This window comes from Mesoplodon mirus (assembly GCF_964341445.2).
Source record: "Mesoplodon mirus genome assembly, chromosome: 2".
Classification (NCBI taxonomy): domain Eukaryota; kingdom Metazoa; phylum Chordata; class Mammalia; order Artiodactyla; family Ziphiidae; genus Mesoplodon; species Mesoplodon mirus.
In genome coordinates this window covers 37,723,699-37,750,194 of record NC_138977.1, presented here as the reverse complement: position 1 = coordinate 37,750,194, position 26,496 = coordinate 37,723,699, and the positions used below count along the sequence as shown (strand labels likewise).

Below are 26,496 nucleotides of genomic sequence, written 5' to 3'. Positions count from 1 at the left end.
TAGAAATTAAAAGTATCATATCACCAATGGGAAAAAAAAAAAAAAAAAACCACGGAAGGAATAGATGGTAAAACCGAAAAGCTCTCCCAGCAAAGAGAGTAAAAAAGCAAAGACAGAAAATAAGAGAGGAAAGATAAGAAAATGAGAGGGACAGTCTTAGGGGTACCCATGATAAGAAAGAGAAAACAGAGGGGAGGATATTATTATATAAACAATTCACAAACCTTTCTCAAAATTAAAGGAGATGAATTTCCAGACTAAACAGGTCCAGTGAGTACTCAGCATAATGTATAAAAATAGGTCCACTCCAAGGCATGTTATCATGAAATTTTAGAAGAGGAGGGCCAACGAGAGGATTCTAAATGCTTTTATAAAACACACACACACACACATACACACACACACACACACACACACAAATACATGCCACAGAGAAAGAATGGAGAATTCAGGTAGCTTCAGATTTCTCACTAGGAGTACAGGAATCTAAAATATGATGGAGAAATTATTTTTATATTCTGAGATAAAATGATTTCCAATCTAGAACCTTATATCCACCAGAAGGAGGATAAATGTAATGCGAGCTGCGAGAGTTTCCAAAATGACCTTGAGAGTTCAACCTAGGCTGCCTGGAGAAGGACCCACTGACCATGTTCCCAGAAGTGCTGCACCCAAGCTCAATTTTCTATGACACTTGTAGCTTCCACTCCCTGTGGGAGGGCCTGTAGCTTCCACTGGACCCCCAAGTCTCCTGGAACTAAACAGCTAGCATTCTCAAACAACTCCTAGAAACATCCAATAAGAACTCAGATTCAGTACTCAAACAGCTTAGATCACAAATGGTGTTTCTTCACCATTAAAATTGCATTCATGCTCTGGGTGGGGAATATCCCAAGCACACTTCTGTGAGATAATGAGGGTGATAGATCTGTGCCTTCTATTCTCTTGTTGAAGCCTGGTTCTACAAGTTCCCCTTTCTGCAGTAAAGCTATCTTGTACGATGTGATAAAGTTTGTTCTAAGCCCTGTACCTGAAAGCTTGTCACCTTCCTTGGTTAAGGGGAGGGAACTCGTTTTTTTGTTGTTTTTGTTTTTTTCTTTGGCGGTGCACGGGCCTCTCACTGTTGTGGCCTCTCCCGCTGCAGAGCACAGGCTCTGGACCTGCAGGCTCAGCGGCCATGGCTCACGGGCCTATCCGCTCCGCAGCATGTGGGATTTTCCCGGACTGGGGCACAAACCCGTGTCTCCTGCATCGGCAGGCGGACTCTCAACCACTGAGCCACCAGGGAAGCCCAGGAACTCATTTTATATAGCAAGAGTCAAAGGAATTTTCACTCACAGATTTCTAAAAACAAAAACCAAAATAATAACTGCCCTGCATCCTTTTTCAGGAGGCTGCTGGAAAAAATATTTTACCAAAAGTGAGGAAGTTAATTTGAGAAAAGAGATGATGTGAGATTCTGGAAACAGAGGCTCTATCCCAAAGAAGTGGAAAAACATCCCAGGATGAAGTGAGTGAAGATGAAAAAGTGACAGCTGTCCAGCTGGCCTAGAGAGCAACTACTACAGATTAAACCAGACCAGAAGGTTCTGGAAGAGCTATTTGCAAGAAGATGAAACTGACAGAATATCTGATGTCTTCAATGATATTGGGGGGAAATTCAGAAAAACAGAGGAGTAGGGGAAGAATGCATAATGAAAATGTAGAAAACTAGTTTTTTTTAAAAAAAGGCAATTATTAACTCTGATAGAGGTGGAGAAGTTTTCAAGAAAGGAACAGTAATCAGAGTATACCATATGGCTCATCTTTGTATAATGTTTTCAGTCACAATAATATAATGAATACTGATCTAATCAAATTATGACAGAATGATATGTGGATATAGAAGTAAGAATCTGTGGGATAATGGTGAGCTCAAAAGTCTTACTTCTCTTGTGGTAAGCCTGGAGATGGTATCTAAATATGAAAAATCAAGGCACACAGTATAAGCACATTAGTTAGAGACACAGAGGTAAATATCAAAAAAAGTTAAGAGACGTAAAAACTCAGTGTATCTTAAGAGTGCAAAATGAGGATGAACCAGGATGATGGAAGGGAGATACTGTTTTTAATAAACCTATAAACTATTTGACCCTTAAAACCATGCACCTATATATTTTTAAAACTAAAAGTAAAAACTAAATTAAAAAATAGGATTATAGGGCTTCCCTGGTGGCGCAGTGGTTGAGAGTCCGCCTGCCGATGCAGGAGACATGGGTTCGTGCCCCGGTCCGGGAAGATCCCACATGCCGTGGAGCGGCTAGGCCTGTGCTCCGTGATGGGAGAGGCCACAACAGTGAGAGGCCCGCGTACCGCGCAAAAAAAAAAAAAAAAAAAAAAAAAGATTATATAACAAAGGCATTACTGTTACAATTGGAAAGACAATAATTCAATGGGGGAAATGATAAGTGATTTTTCAAAGAGACAATAGAAACAAAACTTAAATTATTGATTTCTTGGTCTAATGCTTCAGTAGGAAAGCTATCACTCAAACAACCGCTAAAAACCAAAGCAACAAGATAAAAATTAAGATAAAATCCTTCAAACATATTGCTAATTTAGAAAATGAGTAATGGTAATTAAAATCAAAAAATCTTACTTTAATCTTGATTAAATGGGATGATACTTTAGGAAGTTTAAAATTACCTAATTATGAATAAGAATAGTTATTCAGGCAGCATTTATAAAAGGCCTACTGTGTAAAGCACTATGGTAAAGACTGTAGGTTATATAAAGACTCGTAAATAGTTCATGGTCTAATAGAAAGATAAAGATACATACATAAACACCACTTGTGAAGCTGAGTAGTTAAGAAGAGAAAACTTTTCCTTTGATTAAGGGAATCAAGAAACATTCTATCTAGGAAGTGTGACTTAATCCAAGCTGAGAAGATTTAGATGTACTAAGATGGGGGGAGATGCTCCTTCCTGAATGAAGCATCACAAGGATAGAAAAAAGAGCACAGAAATGTTTGGGACTATAAGTAACTCGCGATTTGGTTGAAATATAGAAAAAGGAAACAACAAATAAAAAAAGGGTATGCAAAAATGGTGGGTATATATATGTATTTCCAGGTCCTGAGTTTGTGTTGAATGTCATGCTAGGAATTTGGATTTTGTTCAGAAGGAAACAGAGTGCTGTTAAAAGGGTTAGGGCAGGGGTGGTAGTGGTCCAAGGAAAGTAGCCTTGGGTAGAACTACTCCACTTGAGAGTAAAAGGTGCTGACAGTAAGAATATGACAGTAAGAATGGGAATGGGGACTGGTACTGAAATCCATGTGCTTAAAATCAGGTCAATTTTCTGTTAGATTTCGACAACACTTTTACCAAACTGTCCATTCAAATAAATTAGTTTTTGCTGGTTTCTGTAAAAATACCTGTGGATTTGTTTGATGCTCTCCTTCGAATTTCTGTCACCATCAGTCGTGAGACTTGTGTTGTGAACTGCAGAAGATCAGAAAATTTTTCTGTCATTGTATTTGGCGGAGCATTTCCAAAAACCTGTGGATGAGAAAAACAATTTTAATGCAGCATTGTCAACTTTTTTCTTTTATTATGTGCTTTTCAAAGTGTGGTATGACTTGAAAATCAAATAAAAGAAAGTATGCTTGCATAGTTACTTCGATCTGAATAAGTTTAAAACACAACTCTTTCAATAAATCCCACATTTTCTTATACATGTAAAATAATTGGTTGAATGAATGATTAAATAAACAAAATCTAAAAGCCAAAGACCAGTTATCTATAAAATTTAAATCAATCTTACTAATAAACTTTAGAAAATATAATGTTCCTCTGAAGAAATCAATTAATAATTTAGAGAAAAGTGGTAAGTTCCTTTGATGGCGAAAAGACATATCAGATGGTAAAAGCAGGGACTTATCTAATGTTAAGTCCTGGGCTGAACATAGAATTTACTAAACTCATCTTATACCTCAGAATTTCTGAATTCTAACCATAATAATTCCCAAAACAAGACTGTTAATGAAAAGACTAGAATAAAAATGAATGAGAGGGTCACATACACTTGTCTTTCCAAAACTCTACACTAGATGAACTTTAGAATAAATCATTCTTAAACTGGCATAGGTTCAGCAAAGAGAATGAAAAAAATAAAACCTGGACAGACTGTCATAGGAAAAGAAATAGTATTATAATAGCTATATAACTGGATGCATCCTGGAATATTGTTTTAAAAAATGTTTTTTATAGTGGGACATCCCTGGTGGCACAGTGGATAAGACTCCATGTTCCCAATGCAGGTGGCCTGGGCTCGATCCCTGGTCAGGGAACTAGATCCCACATACATGCCGCAACTAACAGTTCACATGGGGCAACTAAGGAGCCAGCAAGCTGCACTTAAGGAGTCTGCCTGCCACAACTAAGGAGCCGGCGAGCTGCAACTAAGGAGCCCAACTGCTGCAACTAAGACACAGCGCAACCAAATAAATAAATTTTTTAAATGTTCTTTATAGCTAGAAGAGAATTCTGTGTCTCCTAAAACTATTATGATAGCCCTCTATTGTAATATTAACTAAACAATATTTTGTACTCTTATTATCTGTTCAAATGTCACTGCAAAGGGAGGAAACGTATCCTACCCGTCATTGTGCTCCTTGCCAAGCTAGCACCCTGCCTTTTACAGGGATGTTCCCTGAATATGGCTGTTTGTTTGTATGCTGCCTGCTCCCACAACCAAATTCTAGAAAATGTTTAGGTAGCATGCAAGGACACAAATTATAATATGAGAATATAAAAAAGTAAAAAAAAACCCAAAACCAATCAAATAATAAAACCAAGGCTAGGGAGGTAGACTGGGAAAAAAAAAGTCTATATTTGCCATATTTTAGTCACGAATTTTGGCTCAAACATACAGGAGAGAAAACCTCATGAATTACATGGTTCACAATGTCCTTAGGTAAGGAAAACATATATTTAACGAAGTACCTCTATTCTTCATACCATAATGTAAAGATTTTCTTCCAAGGATCCTATTAAAAGGATACAACTTATAATATCCTTGTAATAGGAATGTTTCTTACATTCTTACAATAGATACCATGTTTCTTACAATCACCCTCAAATTGAGCTGAAAGTACCAAACAAATGATAAATCAGTTCTACAGGTTATACTTTTAGCCAGGTAGTCTGCTCTTTAATTTGACACACAATTTTAAATTATCTCAAAGAACAAACAAACTGTTCTTTTCAGGAACTCCTCAATAAATTGTTTTTCTGCTGAGATTTTGATAAATGTTATGTGCTTACAGTTAACCTATGTCGCCTGCTAAATACCCATAGTCTTTAACAAACAAATTGGAGATAGATTAGAAATTGAGAAGCCTCTATTTTAAATTTGAGCATACTTTCGAGGAGGAGAGATTCTACCCGTCTCTCTTGAAGCTTTTATTAAATACATTTCTGTGTCTTAGAAAAATAAAAAGAATGGCCAATTTATTGAACCAAAATTATCTCACAGACTTAAAAAGTATGCCCAGTAAGCACAGCCCTGTAAGACTACATTAATATCAAGTCAAAGCAATTTGGTTACTAAAGTCAACCTGGCTTGAAGTTCACAGTTGATTACGACAAAGTTTATTCATTCCTTTCTTTCCTCCTTTTTTTTTTTTGGCCCATATAAAAATAACACATTGCAACTCAAAGTGCATCTTTTAATATAAACCATCAACTATCTTTACCAAATAAAATATCTACACCATTTGGTTTCCAGTGAGGAACGACACATGCTTGAATAGCCATTCTACTTCCACCCAGAGATGAGTATGTAACTGCCTAATGAAGGTGTTTACAAAGCCACTGTATATTTTGCTCAGGCAATTATTAAGCCTTTTGACAACTGATTTAAAGTAGATAAGTATTCCTATTATTCAGAATATACTGATGTATATTTTGCTCCTAAGAATTATTAAGCACTATGTTATTCCTAAGAGTAAGACAACTTCATAAAATAAATAGCTCTTTTCTTAGCATAAACATATGGTTATTCAAACAGTCTTCACGCTGGGTGGATAATACACTGTTAAAAATACGACTAACTTTTCATACAAATCCTGATATTTACAGCTTTATTTTCATAAGGAAATTTTTTTCAAAAGCTGTGTTGCTTGAATTGACCAAGCCCAATGTTACAGAAAAAGAACCATGTCCTACTTGTTAATCTGAAATGAACAACTACTGCTTCTTTAACATAAACAATCTTTAATCTAGTGATCCAACACTACTGATTGATTCACTCTTTCATTTATTCACTCATAAATATTTACTGGTCTACTATATATGCCAGGCAATATTTGGAACCTTGAATACAAAAGTAAATGAAGAATTGTGAATACAAAGGCAAATAAAGCAAATATGATTCCAGTTTTCACAGAATGTACATTTTAGCACAGGAGACAAAAGTTAAACTATTTTAAAAATGAAAACTATGTTGGATAGGGATGCGTTATAAAGAAAGGGAATGCTTGGAGTGAGAAAAGGTTATCAGAAACGCTCTCTGAGATGACACTGACCTGGAAGGATGATACTGAATAATGAAAAAAGGTCACAATTCAAAGAGCCAAGGAACGAGGGTTCCGGGCAGTGAGAAGAACTGTACTAAGACCGTGGGCAAGAGATTGGGAGCTTGAGAGATCAAAAGGCGGGGGTGAAGCTGAAGTGTTTCCAATGAGAGGGGAAATGCAGCAAGAAAAGGCTGGAGAAGTACAGGGACTAAAACATGTATCTGGCATTTTAGATAATACTGAATGTGTAAGGCAGTAAAGAAAAGAGATTTTTTGGTGACTGACTTCAACAATTAAATCTAAAAATATTAGGTATGTATTCACCACCTTCCACAAATAGTGGGAAATAGACAGCGCTTCAATCATGCATGTAAATGTGGACCACAGAGGATGGAGCACAGAGCTGGGATTCACCTTCCCACCCACAGGGACTCTGGTCAAAATTTTCTGGTTCTTAGTTCCCTCATCTGTTAAAGGGGAGAGCTGAGCAAGAGAACTGGTCGGTAATACACTCAACTCAGAGGAATGATTCTATAATAGACATGTGACATTCATTACCCAGATGAAAAAAACAGTGCTGAGGAACAAAAAGCCTTTTAGCAAACTTAATAAAAATAACAACAATTATCATATCATGAGCCTTTACAGTGTGCCTAGCACTATTCAAATACTTGACATGTAATGTCATTCGAATCTCATGAAATCCTACTCATTACTCCCATTTTACAGAAAAAGAAATTAAAGGTTAGAGAAGGTAGATCCCAGGAGGTGGTGGAGACAGAATTCAAAACTAGGTCTGTCTGATTCCAAGCTGTGCTCTTAGTCACCCAGTAATATACTGTCTGAATTAAACTTTGCAGGAACCCTATCACTATACCTTTGTACAGTGTTCACCTTGCGAGGGAATTAGCACAGCTCGACTTGTTTTTAGAAGGGTCATTTTAAATATCCACCTAAATAAATTTCAGAAAATTTCCTGGCTGCTCCTCAACTAAAATATTTTTGGTATACTCAGGGGGAACAAATGAATGGTGTTGTATAATGGCATGCAGGAAGCAGCGGCTCAATATATATTTGTTACCGAATGAAGCTATTCAGTAAAATTTTAGTAAATATTAGTAAAAGAGAGGTAGGAATTTTTACAAAGTTTTCTAAAATGGTGTCTTTTATCCCCTAAATATACGTAATATCTGAAATTAAGTTACAGAGTATATGAATAATTTGATACATCTAACAGATTTTGAAAATTGACAGTGAAGATGTAATTGCATTTACCAATTAATAAAAATCATTACATTAACACTTACAGTCTTCTTGTTCCTAAGGACCGCGAACTTGCAGGAGAAGAAAATGAGAAGGTGTATCTCAGTCCCTCTCTCTCCTTCTAGGGTACGCCTGCCTCAAGAGAACATGTACTCTCATCTGCTCTGAGTGTGGCTTGCCCACTTTTGCCAATGACTGGGAAAGTAAGCTTAACCATATCAAGGGTGAAACTAGGAAGTCCTTTGTTGCACAGACCTAAGCTCCATTCTCCAATATTGGTACTATGCAATAAGTAACAAAGCTGTGTATTTGTAAACATAAGCCTCATATATGCAAATAGTTCATCTGTCTGACTCTTGATCTATCTCGCATTTGGTTCTGAACTTGAGTATCCTTCCTCTAAAGCCAACAATTTAAAAAGTAAAGGTTACTTGTGAGGGATAAAAGAAGAGACATTGGGAGCTTCCCTGATGGCGCAGTGGTTGAGAGTCCACCTGCCGATGCAGGGGACATGGGTTCGTGCCCCGGTCTGGGAAGATCCCACATGCCGCGGAGCAGCTGGGCCTGTGAGCCATGGCCGCTGAGCCTGCATGTCCGGAGCCTGTGCTCCGCAACAGGAGAGGCCACAGCAGTGAGAGGCCCGCGTGCCGCAAGAAAAAAAAAAAAAAAGAGACATTGGATTCAACTTAGATGTTTCTTGAATATAAATTAGAAGCAAATTCAAAAACAAGAGGAGTCTCTAAAAGAAGATCCAGTTAGTAAAGATTATATTTTAACATACACAATTTAGTATGATAACATATACCAAGGTAATTAACAATGGCAGTTAACTTTTAGATGACTAAAATGCTATTCATTTTTTAATACGTTTAAATGAAGTATATTTTTCTGTAAGCTTTTGTTCTTGGGACTAAAGGTTAATTATTTTTAAGAATGCTGATTAAATATTATCCAGCTATTCTCAGACCTCACCATAATCTTTCAGTTTGAGAGAATTGGTGAGAAGGAGGATACCAGCAGTGCCCTTGCAGGACTGTGATGAAGAGCACAGGAGGCAGCTGAAGAACCCAGCATGAGTCCTGGCCCAGAAAAAGGGCTCAACACATGCCATTTCTCAACCTCATGTCTCTTAAAGGCCAAAATCACACACTAAAATAACAGTATGAAGCACACTTTAAAAACGATTCTGTAGATGGATATCCATGTCTAACTATAATATGGTTTATTTGCCATTTGGCATGAATCAAACAAAGTCTCAAAAATCAACAGTACAGTTCATTTTTGGCAATCGTGGCAGGAAGTCTGGAGCCATACTGAGCTATTCATTCATCCAAGCTATTTCTTACTAGTGGAGAATGTTCAAATATAAATTGTCAAACATTAAATAAATATGGTTATCTATTTCAAAACTTAATGGATGTGATGTCCTATCTAAGGACAATTTTAGTTTGTTAATGATAGGCCAATGAATATAATTTATATATTTTTTAAATTGGTCACAATAGTACAGAAATAACTTTCTTTTCATTAGTTAAAAGTTGATAAAGAAAAAGAACCTGAAAAAGAATATATATATATGTATATATGTATAAAAATAATATATCTATAACTGAATCACTTTGCTGTACACCTGAAACTAACACAACATTGTAAATCAACTATACTTCAATAAAAAAATAAATTAATTTAAAAAAACCTCTAACCACCACCTGACAATGCAGGGTTGCCACAAACCTTTAATTTGTAAAAACTGCAATAAAGTGAAGCACAATAAAACAGAAAAAAAAAAAGTTGAATGAACCTTTATGATATTTAAATCACTCATTGTATTAGAGGTTTAAGGCAATGCATATGTATATGCTTTTAATCAGCCAACTAAAAACTTCTGACTTGAAAGAATAGAGACTCATGGCAACACAGAACACAACAGAACTAAGACAGTCTAAGCAATAGAGAATAATCACTAAAGCAACTCAAATCTTCTAAAAAAAAAAAAAAAAACCCCAAACCTCAAGTATTTGTTTGATTCTTCTAGTCTAAGACTCAATTGAATTGACTGTGGAAGCTTAACTGATGAAATACATGGGATACATATGCAGGATATTAATTATTAATCTATATTAATAGCTGAGAATAACAATTGTCCTAACGACTCTTAACATTATCATCACCTTGTCAGTGTTTATGAATCTGAGAGAAGGAAATTATCTCAAACTACTTAATAGCCAATAGTACATTGTGACATTGAAGTAAAACAAAAACATTAAAATTAAAAAGAAAAAAAAAACCAATTTCCTAGGACTGGTTGCAACAAAAATTAATGACTGTTACCTCAAAAGGGCTTGAAAAAATAGCGTGTCCATAATCAGTTCTCTCCCAATTTCAAAACAGCTGTCTTAAACCTTTCCCTTCCTCTCCTCATATTCGTACTCTATCACCCCCTCCCCTCCCTCACTCTCAGCCTTTTATCTCATAGATTAAAAAATGAACATCCTCTGCTCTGTTCCTATGGTATCCCACCCAATTCCACGAGTGATATGTGAATTAGTCTCTCTAACTATGCTCTGTCCCTCTACTCCTGCCCTTCTTGCTTTACCAGCCGGGCAAAACCTCAGTCCCAATATATTGCATCTATCCGTCTTTTCTACTTCTACACACATGCTGCTTTGTAACTGAATGAGAAAAATCACACGCCTGCATGGATAAGATCCAGTACAAATTTACTATCTCCAACCTTCACTGAGCCCTCAATACTCTTTAAGTCTTTTATTGTCCCTTTCAACTATCCTTCTTGATTCCCTTTCATTAATATTCCAAACCATCACCATTCCCTAAAGTCTCCTACTCCACCTACTTACTCCAGACTCTTAACAGACCACATCTTCTGTTGATAACTATAAAAAACTTGAGGTCATCAAGCAAGATCTTATTCAACTTTCCACTACCTTCACTACAAATCTGTACTCACACTCAACAAGACATGCTCTCCTGCAGCGTGCGGTGTCTCTTGTTCAAGGCTCACTCACCCACCTGTAATTTGACTCTATGTTCAATTTCACTGTCTTAAAAATTTCCAATTTCCCCCTCTGCTGGTTTCTTTCCTTCTCTTCATGAGCATGCCTGGATCTCTCCCATTTTTAAAAACAAAGCAAAACACCAGAAATATACAAACACAAACCCCCTATTGCCAAATTCACCTCCATCAATCTCTTTTGTCCTCTCTTCTTTCATATTTCTACAAGCTGAGTCCATACTGTCTCTTCTCATCTCCCATTCACTGCTCAACTCACTGCTTTCTCGTGCTGCCATTCTAGTAACTTTCAAACTGGCAAATCTCATGCACATTTTTCAGTCTCCATCTTTCTGGGTCTCTCTAACGTACAGGACGGTGTTGACTGCTCTCCTCCTTCTTGCAACTTTTATCTCTTGAGTTCCATAACCAGCCTCTCCTGATTCTTTTTGTACTGCTACTGACCCATTCCTGTTCTGTATCCTTTATGGGTTCCCCTTCTTTCACTAAACATTCATATTCTCCATGGTTCATCCTTAGCATGCTACCCATGGGGCAGTAGGAGGCACGAGTAATATCTTAACCCCTTCCAGGGTTCCAACTACCACATCTCTGCAGTAGTCCCCACAGTCCCTCACCTGAGCTTCTAATTGCCTACTGAATACCTCCACTTGGGAAGTTCACAAATATCAACAGTTTGGACTCAATGTCCCAAACTGAATCTGTCCCCTATACCTCTCCTTCTCAGCTACTAGGAAAAATATCCACCCAGTTTCCCAAATTAGAAACCTAAGAGACAGCCTTGCTTTGGTCCCTTCTCCTTTCTTATCCTATAGCTTAGAATACTTCATTGGCTCTGCACACCTTGGAGAAAAAGTATTAGCACTTAATATGATATAAAACCTGTCATGGGGCTTCCCTGGTGGCGCAGTGGTTTAGAGTCCGCCTGCCGATGCAGGGGACACGGGTTCGCGTCCCGGTCCGGGAAGATCCCACATGCCGCGGAGCGGCTGGGCCCGTGAGCCGTGGCTGCTGAGCCTACGCGTCCGGAGCCTGTGCTCCGCAATGGGAGAGGCCACAACAGTGAGAGGCCCGCGTACCGCAAAAAAAAAAACCAAAAAACAAACCTGTCATGATGTGCCTATCAAACTTGACAGTCTTTTATTTTTTTACCCTTCCTTGACATAATGTCAACTTCTTGGACCACTTATAGATGCTAGCACACATCAAAATGTTTGTAGCCTTTACCTTGATTCATGCTTTAACTTCTTACTCTAATTACCTTCTTGGTTAATTTAGCCCAGTTAGTTCCAAGCTGGCTAATGCATATCTTTTAAGGACTCAAGAATCACATCACATTCTCAAGGGAGACTCCCCTTCCCTGATCCCCACAGACTTTCCGATAACTTTCTTCTCAGGGGTGCCGTGATACTCTGCTGTGTCTCTAATATTACATTTCTTTGTTATTCCATTATCTGTTTATGTGTTTATCTCTTCTCCAACAGAAATACATGTTTATCTTCCTTGTGACACTTCTGATTTATAAAACTGGACTGTATCTTATCTCAGAACTCCAATGTATAGCACAATGTCTATTTGTTTGACACATATTTACTGAATGAAATCAGTAATACACAATAACAGAATAAATGAAGAGACAAGCAAACAAATAAACATAGAATATGTAGAGTCTATCCTTCCTCTCTGTTGTCAAATTAGCCTTTGGCTTGGTGTGAGTAATACATAAACTAGATGTATTTCAGCATATATTCAATATGAAATTATTTCAGCATAAGTAGTTTATAATCTTTGCTTCACCTTGTAATGTCTTTATTTTTAATGCCATAACAACAGTAACAATAATAGACACAAGTTCCCTAGGACAGGCATTTGTTAAGTGCTTTAAGTACATTATCTTACTTAATCTTCATACCAACCCCACAAGTAGATATTCTTATTTAACAGCCCACAAACTGAAGGTGACCGCTCCTCCCAAGTGCAGTACACACCTGGAGGTCTAACCCCTAGAGAGGAACAACCAAGAACACTGATAGGTGCAAATGGGAGATTAAGTGAAAGTCTATCTACTGAATATGAAACATCAGTCTTCTTCCTCAACTTAGCTTTAAGAAAACACTAGCAAGTATATATGCTCCAGGCAGGAGACTGGAAAACACCCCTTCCTGGAATATCAACATATCCTAGGTTAACGAATCTCAGGCATTTTATCCAGCCAGGTCATCTTACCACTGAAAAAGTCTAACCCCTGCACACGTACTTTCCAATTAGTGTTTCAACACCTCATTCCTAACTATCAGTGTATAGACAATTATCACCAGACATCTGGAGACTACTCTAATATGAAAGAAAATTATATAAACAAAGAAAAAACAGTAATTTGGAGCAAATAACAATGAAAGAAGCATAAGAAAATTTGAAGAAGCTTTAATATTTTCAGAGGGATGAGGAGATATTGCAGAATTTTAAATTAATAAAGAAGAATTCAAGGACGTTAAAAATATGATAGCATAAGGTTAATCCAGAAGAGTTAATATTTGATAGAGCTGCAGAAAAAGGGAACATAGAAAACAAAGGGAAGAATATTAACAAAGAAATATTTCAAAATATTTTCCCAGAATTGAAAAGTACAAGTTTGCAGATTAAGAAGGTTCATCATGAAGCCTTAATAAAATTTCAAAATAATGAGAAAAAGAACCTAGGAAATTTCAGACAGAAAGACTAACAGACACAGAGAACAAACAATAAAGAGATCAAGTGAGACTTTGGGAGGGAGACAATGAGTCACAGATGCAGGGGAAAGAGAAAGACATGGGAGGGGAGAAACAAGGAAAGAGAACTGGGCGGGGGTGGGGGTGGGGAGAGACAGCGACCAAGAGAGGGGAACAGAGAGAGAGAGGAGAGAGAGATGGGGAAGAGAGACACAGGGAGTGACAGGCAGAGATGGGGAGAAAGAGACAGAAACAGGAAGGGAAGGAGAGAAAGAGAGGGGAAGGACAGAGATAGGTCTAAGGAGAGAAAAAGAGAGATGGGGGAGAAAAAGAAAGAGACATGACGAAAGACAGAAATTGAGACAGTTATGTTACAAAGTCTGGGGAAAACAAGTTCTATAAGAGTGGCAAAATAGTGGTGGTTTGCTATGAGGTTCATCTATGAATAATATTTACAGCAGGGTCAGGAGACTGTAAGCACTGAATCTTATTTAAACAAATGGCATTACTGTATGGAAAGGATAAGAGGAGGGTAGCATGTATGAGTGTGCATGCTTTGGAGGGATGGGGAGTTTAAAAAAAAAGCTAATTCTCCTATTTCTCAGTAAGAAGTCAATTAAAACTGAATCATCACGACAGCAGTAAAAGTATTGTATGTTATGTAAAAGCTGAAAGAGCTAAAAGTGGCAGCAACAATTAGCAGTGGAGAGCAGCAGGGCCCTATAAGCCTGTGGAAGTACTTGACTTTTTAAACTATGTACATATACATCTGTGATAAAAATTTTTAAATTATTTTAAAAATCCCCACTAAGATTGCTACATGTGATCAACTTGACAAAATGTATTAAAACATTAGCTCTATTTTGACTCTCTAGAGCCTATAACTATCCTCTTGCAAGTTCTTTTATAGAAAATCCACCAAACAACAACATAAACTGAGATGATTGTTCAAAGTGTAAAAAGCACTTGGGCGACTACTCCATTTGATGCCATAAATCATCACTTCAAAAGGTAATGGAAATAACATAAGTGGTAATCTACAACCTATCCCTCTTCCAAGTATCAACTGCTAGAGGAACATTTTACAAAATGCTCGCAATCTTCCTTTCATCTGCTAGAACTAAGAGGAGTTCATTCTGACCAGATCTCACATCAAATCACCTTATAGCAAATTGAAAGGAAGGAATCAGCTTCTTAAAAATTCCTTCATTCTATCTTTTTTTTTTTTTTTCCCGTCTGTGACTTATTATAACCTCAAAATTCCTGCAGTACCACCCCATCACAGAAGGCATGTGCTTGGCAACCTGGACTCACCCTGTTAAACACTGGCAGCATCATGTACAGTTTCTCTTCTTGTTCCTTCTGAGTCATGTGCCTGGGAGGATGGCACAACTCCGTGAAGAGTCGGCGGAGGTGCATCAGTCCTAAGGCGTTGTCTTGCGGGCTGCACTCCTCCTGCCTCGGCCGCCCCATGATCCTCTTCACCATATTCATCTTGGCTGGTTGGTGATAAACACTTCTAATTCTGTAGGAAGATGTTCATACAGTCAAAATGTCATCGTCTTGACCAGGTCAAGCATGCACGGAGCTCATTAAAAGCCAGAAAAACAAAAAAATTCTGCCTAAAATATTTTTTTCTACTTTTTTGAACAGAAAAGGTAGAGAGGCAAAGCTAATTTTGATAAATCTCCCTAAATGACAAGTTACGAATTATGCCACTCAGTGTTCCTTACAGGCTTTACCACAATTTGTATAAAATGTAAAACATTAAATGTAAAAAATTAATTGTTGCTGGACGAGCAACAAACATTTCCAAGTTAGTCATAACAAGTTCAACAAATAAAGGGATCATAAATCTTATAATTAATATGTTGCTTAATAGTTGACTATATGGAAAAAGAATAAAAGAACAGAAAATTCATCCTCACTTCAAAACATCCAAACAACTGAAAAAAAAAACAAAAATCCCCACAAAGTGTTCTGTTTTTAATTATTTAACTTTTTTTGCAGATGAAGGATTACACTTGGGATAGTCCTCACTGAAGACTTGTAGTTTGAAACATGCAAATTAAATGAAATGATACCCTCAAATATATTATAAATCATAAGAAAAAAAGTGAAAATTGTCATATAACTTAAGACTATTTTTTCAAACTATAGTTTGAAACCCTTTGGCAGGTCATGTTATTCATTTAATAGATCATGACAAGCAATTAAAAAAAAGAAGTAAAATATAATATTGTAAATCAACTATACCTCAATATAAGTATTTTTAATGAAATAGAAGATATTGGAATACATGTAGTAAGGGTAATTATTATTTCATGAAACTTATTTTAGGTAAGGGTGTATTCATGTGTATTGAATCACAATGTAAAAGGTATGTATCCCTGGCTAGAACTGCAGTTAAGAAATAAGTAAACCAATCACTGGGTTAGAACATACTCCAGAATCAATAACGCTAAGCTTTCAGAAAGCATCATCAGCCCTTTTCAACCACCATGAACTGTGCCTGCCAGCAATTAGCTAATTTCAGACACAAAAACAGGATATCTTACAAAAAGAACCAGGAAGGCTGGGAGGACACTATGGATATACTGAACTTGAGTAAAAGGCAATTTTGCTTTCTAATCTGTAGAAAAGCAGGAATAATCTGAAGATTAATTTTTAATTTTGCCACATAAGCCAGCATGGCATTTCTTAAGAAATGAGAGACCACTGCAAAGTTAGAGGTTTATTTACTAAACAGCTATTGATTTTTTAAAACCATTAAGAAGAACTAGCATCTTAAATATGCTTGTCCTTGAGAATTTTGAGTGGATTCCGTGATTGCCTGCGGGCGCATGTTTATGCATTCTAGCTTGACTGCAACAGGAGGCCACCTGTGATGAGTCACAGGTGAGAAGCAGGAAAACACCCTGCCGAAGGCTGGTCTGCGCCAAGGGACCTCTGTGCAAGGAGCACTCAATACTGCTAAGGTGTCCAGTAGTGGGGAAGAGTGCTCAGACCACAGGCACAGGGCTGAGGAGACCCTCTGAACTACAAAATGACAAGTGAAAGTCAGTCCGGTTCAAACTTGTTCAACATATTTCATTCTCGGAAAAATGGGTAAGTTCTCCAAGTATAAATTATAAAGATTTCAACAAATACATTCAAACAGCCTACTATATGCTGGTATTTTTCGTCCTGGAAATCCCCAGGACAAATATAAAATTTGAAGTTAACTAAAAAACTTGCATAAATTAGCTAACACTTTAGATTATACATAGATCTGCTCTTTTTCCTTAACCCATAGCTTCAGTTCATAATCTAAAGCGTGTGGATAGGATTTACAGGATTCATGATCCTCTAACACTTCAAAAAACATTTTAAAGAGATCTCCAGCTTTCAAAGGGGTCTATGTCATTAAAAAGCCAAGCATCAATCCTTATTTATAGAACGTCAAAGCACTTTCAGACCATTTCCTTTGGTCCTCATTCCAACTTAAGCAATGGGACTGAGGAGGGGATTAATTCTACCTTTTTGAGGCCTCAAGACAAGAACAATTTGCTCAAAATCTCATAATGAAAAAGAACTGAATGAGAATCAAGGACTCCCACCCTCCTGGTTCAGCCCTTCCTACTTACTTATATTCATGTGCCTATTTTAAATTACAAAATTTTTGGCACCTGTGACTCTAGAATATTTATCTAGCATCAAGTTGCAGTTAGAATGCAAAAGAAATCTGTTTGACTTTTCTGAAGATACACTAATCAATTATCAGTAAACACACACACATAATCACACAAAGACATTCGCTAGATGTAAATCAAGCTATCGTACCACCATTATTTTATATTTGTCAGACACAAAGGGATATATTGGGTTCGCCAAAAAGTTCGTTCGGGTTTTTCCGTAAGACGGTATGGAAAAACCTGAACGAACTTTTTGGCCAACCCAATATATCAATCAACTAAACGGATTTACTGGTATTTCTCAATTACTCAGATAATCTCAGTAATGGGGGGAAAAATTCAGATTCCTCCTTTTCTCCTAATTTACCAAGAAACACTTAAGCATATCAGATTGCTGACTCATTGCTTTGTCTGCACTTCAATGTTTGTAACTTAAAGTATAATTCAGACCAAGAACTATCATGTTTAAAGTACCCTTCAGCAGTGAAAGAGCAGAAAAGAATGGGTACTTCTTGGTGAAATCTGTACCAACACGTCCATATAAGATAGGTAACTTCAGGTGAAAGGCTCTTAATTCCCTTGAATCTTGGGTTTTTCTCACCCGTAAAATTTTTCCTCATAGGCTTTTTGTAATGCATACATAAAATAACATCATTTCTATAAAGTGCCAAACACATTAATTATGTTCAACAGTTTTTAAATTTCTTCCTTCAGCTTGATCATGAAACATTCAATTTCTTTTCATTTACATTTTTCGTTATTTAAGCAAGTAAGGCAAAGGAATGAGTGTGGGCCCTTACAGTACTATGTTTTAAAGACTTACAAAATGATAAATAAAAAATTAAGGGAAAATTTATTTCTTAGTTAGATGCTCAATAAGAGGTTTCTAAAGCAATACTGAAGAGATAGGCAAAATTTAATAATACTGAGGACAAATCATAGAAGGATTATTTTGGGGGGAATGTTATCAGGGATTTTCAAAATATTTACAAAGATTATTGTGCATAAAAACTAGTTTTCTAATGCAAACTCTATTTTGTTTCACAAGAGAAAAGTGTTTGTACTGCCAACAGGGGGTTATTTAAATAGCAAAGAGATAATTATTGCAATGAGCCCAGACAGTAGTTCTTATTCTAATCTCTTGTGTTAAAGCTTAGAAATCCTCTGGAAATGCTTGAAAAACTGTTTAAGTCCTTTAAACAGTCTGCCATTATTTAAATTATAGAACAAGTAAATAGCCTAAATTTGTAAAAATATATTTGCCAAGTAACTAATGGCCTTTGAGTAGCTCAGCTAAAAACTTAAAATAGACTCGTTACTTCCGCTCTTCAAGATAGGAGTTGGGGCCTCCCCCATTTTTCTCAGTAGGCGGCGGCGGCGGCGGTTTGAGACGTTCGGCCTCAAGAGAAACGCAGTAATCGGACTCAACCTCTACTGTGGGGGGGCTGGATTGGGACCGGGTAGCGGCAGCGGCGCCTCCGCTCCGGGGAGGCGGCTTTTGGCTGCGGGAAAGGAGGCCACGGCCGGGCGAGAGGTAGGGGGAGGGGAAGCCGGCGAGGTGATTGGTGGAAGCGCCGGCCCGAGCCCCCCGGCCACTCTCGCGCCCGACGCCCAGAGGGTCGCGCGGCCCTCGCCCATTGGCGCCGAGGGCCCCGACGTCACCGCGACCCCCGCCAGGCTGCTGTTCTTCGCGCCCGCCCGCCGCGCCTCGCCGCCCGAAGAGATGGAATCCTCGGCCTCCGACGCCATCATGTCGCCCGAAGAGGAGCTGGACGGGTGCGAGCCGGAGCCTCTAGGGAAGCGGCCGTCCGTCCTGCCTTTGCTGGAGTTGGTCGGCGAGGCCAGTAACAGCTCGGGCAAGGACGGCTCACTCCCCTCGACGCCGCCCCCAGCAGAAGAGGAGGAGGAGGACGAGTTGTACCGGCAGTCCCTGGAGATTATCTCTCGATACCTCCGGGAGCAGGCAACCGGCACCAAGGACGCGAAGCCACTGGGTGGGTCTGGGGCCGCCAGCCGGAAGGCGTTAGAGACCCTGCGAAGGGTCGGGGACGGTGTGCAACGGAACCACAAGACGGCCTTCCAAGGCATGCTTCGGAAACTGGACATCAAAAACGAAGACGATGTCAAATCTTTGTCTCGAGTGATGGTCCATGTTTTCAGTGACGGAGTAACAAACTGGGGCAGGATTGTGACTCTCATTTCTTTTGGTGCCTTTGTGGCCAAACACTTGAAGAGTATAAACCAAGAAAGTTGCATCGAACCATTAGCAGAAAGCATCACAGATGTTCTCGTAAGGACAAAACGAGACTGGCTAGTCAAACAAAGAGGCTGGGATGGGTTTGTGGACTTCTTCCATGTAGAGGACCTAGAAGGTGGCATCAGAAATGTGCTGCTGGCTTTTGCAGGTGTTGCCGGAGTAGGAGCTTGTTTGGCGTATCTAATAAGATAGCCTTTTAAGTGCAATAATTGACTCTTAACCAACTCCAGCCACCAAAACCACATACGCCTGCTGTGAAATCGGATGTATTTATGAAGTTGGACTTCAAGCTGTGCAGGCCATAACCTCCAGGAGTTCTACTCTAGCAACATAGAAAAGCAAGCGGCAGGGGGCTTATGGCTAACAGGAATAAATACATGGGAAAAGTAATCCCTCTTGAAGAGTCTGAAATAAGTGGAATTCAGTTTCAGCAACAGGCAAACTTTGGGAGGCCACGGAGGAGGACTTTTAGATTTAGTGAAGACGGTAGCGTGGAGAGACTTTAATTACCTTGCCTAGAACAGGAAAGCGGCCAGTAGCCAGGCTAGTCATAGAGTTCATTAAATATGCCCACTGAATCCATTAACTTCTATAGTGTTAAAATAGAAGCACTAACAACGCCAGCGTTATGTGTAAAATGGACTTTAAGCTACAAGTAATAGAACCTATGACTGGAAGCCTCAACACTGTACAACAGAGTGTGAAGGGAAGCTTTATCCTCTATAATTAGCTTTCCTAGATGTGCTTCTTGAATAGAAAGTCCAATGCTCAGGATGTTTATACCTGTTCTCCTTTGGCCTGGTTCGAGTGATTCCTAGTTTATTAGCCTAGTGTCATGGCCAAGAATACTTGACTTAAGGCTCAATTACAAATCTGGAATATTCTGTTTTTAAGACAAAAACTTGTAATCGTCTGTAAAAATTGTATATATTTTTACAGAACATCTGTTTGAAATGTAAAGGGAGAAAAGTCTGAAATTACATTAGTTTTTTCATACCCTTTTGAAATGTACAACTTCTGTAGTTAGAAACCTGTTTCTTATAGCTTTTTCTATTCTAAATTTTGTGCTAGTCAGTTCTAGATTGTATACAGAACCAACTGATGTAATTGTATGCAATCTGGTTGTAGTACAACAATTCTGATTCATAACTATGCAGGCTTTAATTTTCCTATCTCACTTTGGTAAGTATTTCTTAAATACCTGTTTGGGTTTTATTTTTTGTTTTTTTTTAAACCTGGGGCTGAGAAATTGAGGAATGGAAATTAATCCTTTCACTTTGTTACATGTGGGTTTTCAATAATTGAGTCAAGGTTTTAAGGATTTATTGGGAGGGCGGGGCACATGGGCTGATGACAGAAATAACGGGCTCTGATTGGGCAACTACTCATTTGAGTTCCTTCCATCTGTCTTAATTTAACTGGTGAAATTTTAACTGAGTTCATGAGCTCATCTTCAAAGCTTTTGCTAAAAGATTTTCAGCTGTTCCAAATGGGACTTATTAGGAGTATGTATAAAAAGATCACATTGGGTGGATGAGAGACATTTGATCCCTTGTTTGCTTAATAAATTGTACAATGATGGCTTGGAAAAAAAGCATGCAGGCTATAGTCTAACCATGGTGCTATTACTAGGCTTGTTTGTTAAACACAGGTCTAAGCCTAGTGAGTTAATAAAACGAATACTTATTTCAAAAAAAAAAAAACTTAAAATAGCTTTTCTAAGTAACTCCTTAATTCCACGAAGAGGAATAAATAGCTCACAGGACTTAAGGAAAATCTTATAGTTTCATCAAATAATTATACGTAATTCCTCAGGTTTTTAATTTTTTCTTAGGAAAAAGATCCTATTTATTTTCTTATTGTGAAGAGCAAAGGCAAAACTTCTTACACTTTTGAAGAATGACGGCAGAACTCTGAGAGGCTCCCAAAAAACTGTGTATATAACCCAGCAATCTAACCCATACATTGAAAAAGAACTACTAATACAGTCCTGAATTAGAATTTAAAATTTCTACCTGCTGAAACATTGTTTTTGCCTTTCAAGAACAGTCCTATCAGACTTTAGCCCCACCTATGAGATATGACAAGATCAGCCATCTCATTTCTATGGCAAAATACAATTACTTAAGACCTATTCCCAACATCCTTCACCCTTCTGACCCCATCGGTGAACTCATCATCCTACACATATACTGAACTGGACAATTTCTCAAAACATCTTTTTCAGTGTGCTTAATTTTCTCTCCTCACAGATGAAAGGATATTCCAAATCCAAAAGCAACTTGCTTCCATTTAAGGACACTTCATTTAGATATGATTTCCAAGCATGAGTAGCCACTACTGACATCTCCCTGACACCTTTCTCAAACCCCTCCTTCTAGGGCCCTTGCTGCTGTTTTGGGAGCCCCAAAGGCACATTTACCCCAATAGTTACATGACAGTTATTTGATATGATTAAAATAGCACAATTAAATTATATTATGGGATAAACTTTTGTAGGCTGACCAGAGATTCTCCAGCATTCTCTGAAAGTGTATCTTTATAAGAAAACGTGTTCAAAATTTTGTATGAAAGACCTGTAAAAGAATTTTTGTAGCACGATGCTTCTGTAAGTTGTGACTGCTTACTACTGACACATTTTGCATTATACCAGTATCTCCACTAACCTCTAGCTCAAGTCATTCAGCTCTGTGAATGTATCAGTATCCTCAGTGGATGGATGGCACAGAGCAGGGAGACTAACCTCAGGAGTGAAGTGCATATAAGTAGGCCTAGAACTTTCAGGGCCATATCCTAGACCTATCAGCACTAGGAATTTCTCTATTTCTGAAATTTCAAGTTTTGAAATCTTACTCTGAGATCTTAACTTTCAATCCACCTGCCTCTCCCACTCCCTAAATCTGTGGCCTTCACTGAAATCGCTTATTCCTCTTAACTTTTCCCAGTTCTACTCCTCAGATGATGTTCAATCTCTTCAAGACATTAACAACTGTACCTTCAGTTCTCCTGTACTCCTGCCTATATATTTCCAACTAGTACCCATGCCTGGATGAATTCAACCACACAATTTCTCCATGTCTAATTTTGGGTTGGTGGATACTGTGGAGAAAATTCTACAATTCTGCAGACTGCTTACAACATAAATTTTGATTTTTCTAAAATTATTATTTTCATAAACACTAATAATTCCAAATGGATTAAGATCTAAATGTAAACAAACAGTAAAACATTGGAAGCAAATATAAAAGGAAATACTTAAAATTTAGGGTAAATTCTTCTTAAAAGGAAAAAAAGATTTGTAGCTAAAAATACCACAAAGTTAAAAGACAAGCAACAAAAAAACACAAAAATAATAGAAACCTTACAACAAAGCATTAATAACGAGATTATCCATGGAACTCTTAAAATCAACAACATGATAACAAAATAAGAATTGAACAGAAAGAGACTATCCCCCGTAAAAATACTATACATATGAAATGCAACACAATGCACATATTATAAAAAGGTACTTAAAAATCTCTAATAATCAGAGAAATGCAAATAAAAACTAGTACAACTATTTGCTCAGTTTGGCAAAACATTGATAGGACAAAATATATACATAGTAAGAATAGAAAAAATTGAAATGTACACACCTTGTTGAATTAGCAGCCTTATTTAGGGCAATCTCATAGTATCAACATACCTACTCTTTCATCTAGTGATACCTCTTCCAGGAAGCTGTCCTAGAGCAATACTCACAGTACAAGACAGTTTACTGCATTATATGTTATTATAATTGTTTATAATAACAAAAAATCAGAAATAGCCTAGTCCTTTAATAGATGAATAGGCAACTCATGGTACACCTGCATTATGGAATAGTACAATTCTAAAAAGTTAGGAGGAAAAAAGAAGTTAAATTTTTAAAAATCAGGATTTCAGCACCAAAATGTAAGGAGCTTAGAAGTCATCACTCCTGTACTTACACAAGAAACAGCTGAATAAACTGGAAACCAAGGATTTTTCTGGAACCCTCAGAGAACTGAGGTTGCAGGGCAAACTAATCCCTGAAATCTGGAGAGACAAGCAAATCCAGAAATTCACAGATGAAATATGCTTATCTAGAACAGACATCCCTGGAGCCATTAACTGGTGGGAACACTTAAATGATGAGTATGAAGAACTGCTAGAGGTTAACAGTGGGCTAGCATGAGAGGGAGAAACTCCTGGGGGCCACAGTCTTCAGGCTCTCACCACAACTTTCCTGGGTTGCACTTCTAGGAACCCCACCAGATTCTTTCTCACAGAGATGTGGGAAAGACCCCCTCCTCCTGGCTCTGGCAAGAGGAAAGGGAAGCACAATCACTTTGAAATGTTCCCAGAGGATACTCTATAACAAAGGCCAACTTTCCAGGGTAAAAGACTATCTTAGCCTTGTCTCACCTGAGGGAAGGGCATCTCTCTCACCCCACCTCTTCCTCCCCCCCTCCCCCACCAACCTTCCAGTCTCACCTACAGGGGCTGAGGGAAGAAACAGCCCTGGAGAAATACTTGTGAAGGTCACAGTCCAAGAGTTACAGGCCCACTAAAACCATGAGATTTAATCACAGGATTATAAAACAGTTCCCCTCTTCCACACTTTACAACCACCAACTGTGCTCTAAGAAAGAATCAAAAGGAAATGCAAGAAATCAAAAACACTGTAACAATTATGAAGAATGCTTTGATGAGCTCAGTAGTAGACTGGATATGGCCAAGGAAAGAATCAGTGAGCCTGAAGATAAATCAGTAGAAGCTTCCAGAAGGAGAAGAGAAAAGGGAGGAGTGGCATATTTTAAGTAATAATGTCTAAGTACTCTGCAAAATTAATGACAGATACCAAACCACTGATACAGAAAGCTCAGAGAATATCAAGATTAAATACCTAAAGACTACATTTAGGCATATCATATTCAAACTATAGAAGGTCAAAGATAAAGAGAGACTCTTGAAAGGGAGTGGGGTGAGGGGGTGGGAGGAGGAGGAAAACCTTACCTATAAAAGGACAAGGACCAATATTATAGTGGACTTCTCATCCAAAACGTTCAAGCAAGAAGAGAATGAAAGGAAATACTGAATATTTAAAATGTTGGAAGAAAACTCTGCCAGCCTAGAATTCTATATCCAATGAAATTATCCTTCAAAAGTGAAGGAAGAGGGACCTCCCTGGTGGTCCAGTGGTAAAAAAACATATGCCTTACAATGTAGGGGATGCTGGTTTGATCCCTTGTTGGGGAACTGGGATCCCACGTGCCACGGGGCAACCTCAGCCTGCACGCCACAACTGCTGAGCTCACACACCTCAACTAGTGAGCCCACATGCCCTGGAGCCTGTGTGCCACAACTAGAGAGAAGGCTGTGTGCCACAACAAATGATCCCGCATGCCTCAACAAAGACCTCACGTGCCACAACAAAGATCCCACGTGCCACAACAAAGATCCCACGTGCCACAACTAAAACTTGATGCAGCCTTAAATAAATAAATAAATAATACATAAATCTTAAAAAAAAAAAAAACAGTGAAGAAAGAATGAAGAGCTTCTCAGACACAAAAAATGTGAAAGTATTGTGAGGTGACATGCCATACCAGAAATATTAATAGCTGTTTGGGGAGAAAAAATGATATAGGTCAGAAAATTGTACAGGCATACTGTGTTTTATTACACTTCACAAATTGAGCTTTGTTTTTTCTTTGTTTTGTTTTGTTTTTACCAATTGAAGGTTTGTGGCAACCCTGTGTTGTCAGATGATGGTCTTTTAGGAGTAAAGTATTTTTAAATTAAGGTATATATACTTTTTTAGACATAATGTTATCGCACACTCAATAGATTACAGTATAGTGTAAACATAACTATTATATGCATTGAGGAACCAAAAAATTAGTGGGACTTGCTTTACTGAGGTGGTCTGGAATATCTCCAGGGTATGTCTCTATTTACATAATAAAGAGAAGGGTGTCAAAGAAGGAATAAATGAAGGTAAAATAAAATTGTTTTATTATCCCTAACTGATCTAAAAGATTGTTTTTTAACTAATAATAGTGATAATCCATTGATTGTGTGCTTAAAGTTTCTCAATTAGGAAGATGAATAACAGCAATGTCATAAGGAACTGGGAATACTTTTATAAGATACCCATACTATACCTCTGTAATAAAGTGTTATTTGAAGGTAGATGAATATTAGTAAAACAAATGTTCACTCTACAAAAAATTTCACAATTTGTTTGGAAACACAAAAGACCCCGAATAGCCAAAGCAATCTTGAGAACGAAAAACGGAGCTGGAGGAATCAGACTCCCTGACTTCAGACTATACTACAAAGCTACAGTAATCAAGACAGTATGGTACTGGCACAAAAACAGAAATATAGATCAATGGAACAGGACAGAAAGCCCAGAGATAAACCCATGCACATATGGTCACCTTATCTTTGATAAAGGAGGCAGGAATATACAGTGGAGAAAGGACAGTCTCTTCAATAAGTGGTGCTGGGAAAACTGGACAGGTACATGTAAAAGTATGAGATTAGCACACTCCCTAACACCATACACAAAAATAAGCTCAAAACGGATTAACGACCGAAATGTAAGGCCAGAAACTATCAAACTCTTAGAGGAAAACATAGGCAGAACACTCTAAGACATAAATCACAGCAAGATCCTTTTTGACCCACCTCCTAGAGAAATGGAAATAAAAACAAAAATAAACACATGGGACCTAATGAAACTTAAAAGCTTTTGCACAGCAAAGGAAACCATAAACAAGACCAAAAGACAACCCTCAGAATGGGAGAAAAGATTTGCAAATGAAGTAACTGACAAAGGATTAATCTCCAAAATATACAAGCAGCTCATGCAGCTCAATAACAAAAAAACAAACAACCCAATCCAAAAATGGGCAGAAGACCTAAATAGACATTTCTCCAAAGAAGATACACAGACTGCCAACAAACACATGAGAGAATGCTCAACATCATTA

General features: G+C 37.9%; 2 protein-coding genes across 8 annotated transcripts in view; one reads left to right on the top strand and one right to left on the bottom strand.

The window, feature by feature from the left end:
• Positions 1–26,496, bottom strand: part of WDFY3 (WD repeat and FYVE domain containing 3) — a 279,594-nt gene that overhangs the window by 162,745 nt on the left and 90,353 nt on the right. For all 7 annotated transcript variants that reach the window (XM_082632435.1, XM_082632434.1, XM_082632436.1 and 4 more), the window contains 2 exons: positions 14,876–15,086; positions 3,416–3,539 (listed from right to left, as the gene is read on the bottom strand). In XM_082632435.1, coding sequence (XP_082488561.1) covers positions 3,416–3,539; positions 14,876–15,055 — 304 coding nt within the window. In that variant the 5' untranslated portion in view covers positions 15,056–15,086. The remainder of the gene's footprint in view (positions 1–3,415; positions 3,540–14,875; positions 15,087–26,496) is intronic.
• On the top strand, positions 16,666–19,752 carry LOC309815733 (induced myeloid leukemia cell differentiation protein Mcl-1 homolog; the record flags this gene model as incomplete). The annotated part of the gene is made up of 2 exons (XM_082642695.1): positions 16,666–16,669; positions 18,546–19,752. The coding sequence occupies 2 exons, from the start codon at positions 16,666–16,668 to the stop codon at positions 19,682–19,684; spliced, it is 1,143 nt and encodes a 380-aa protein (XP_082498821.1). The 3' UTR covers positions 19,685–19,752.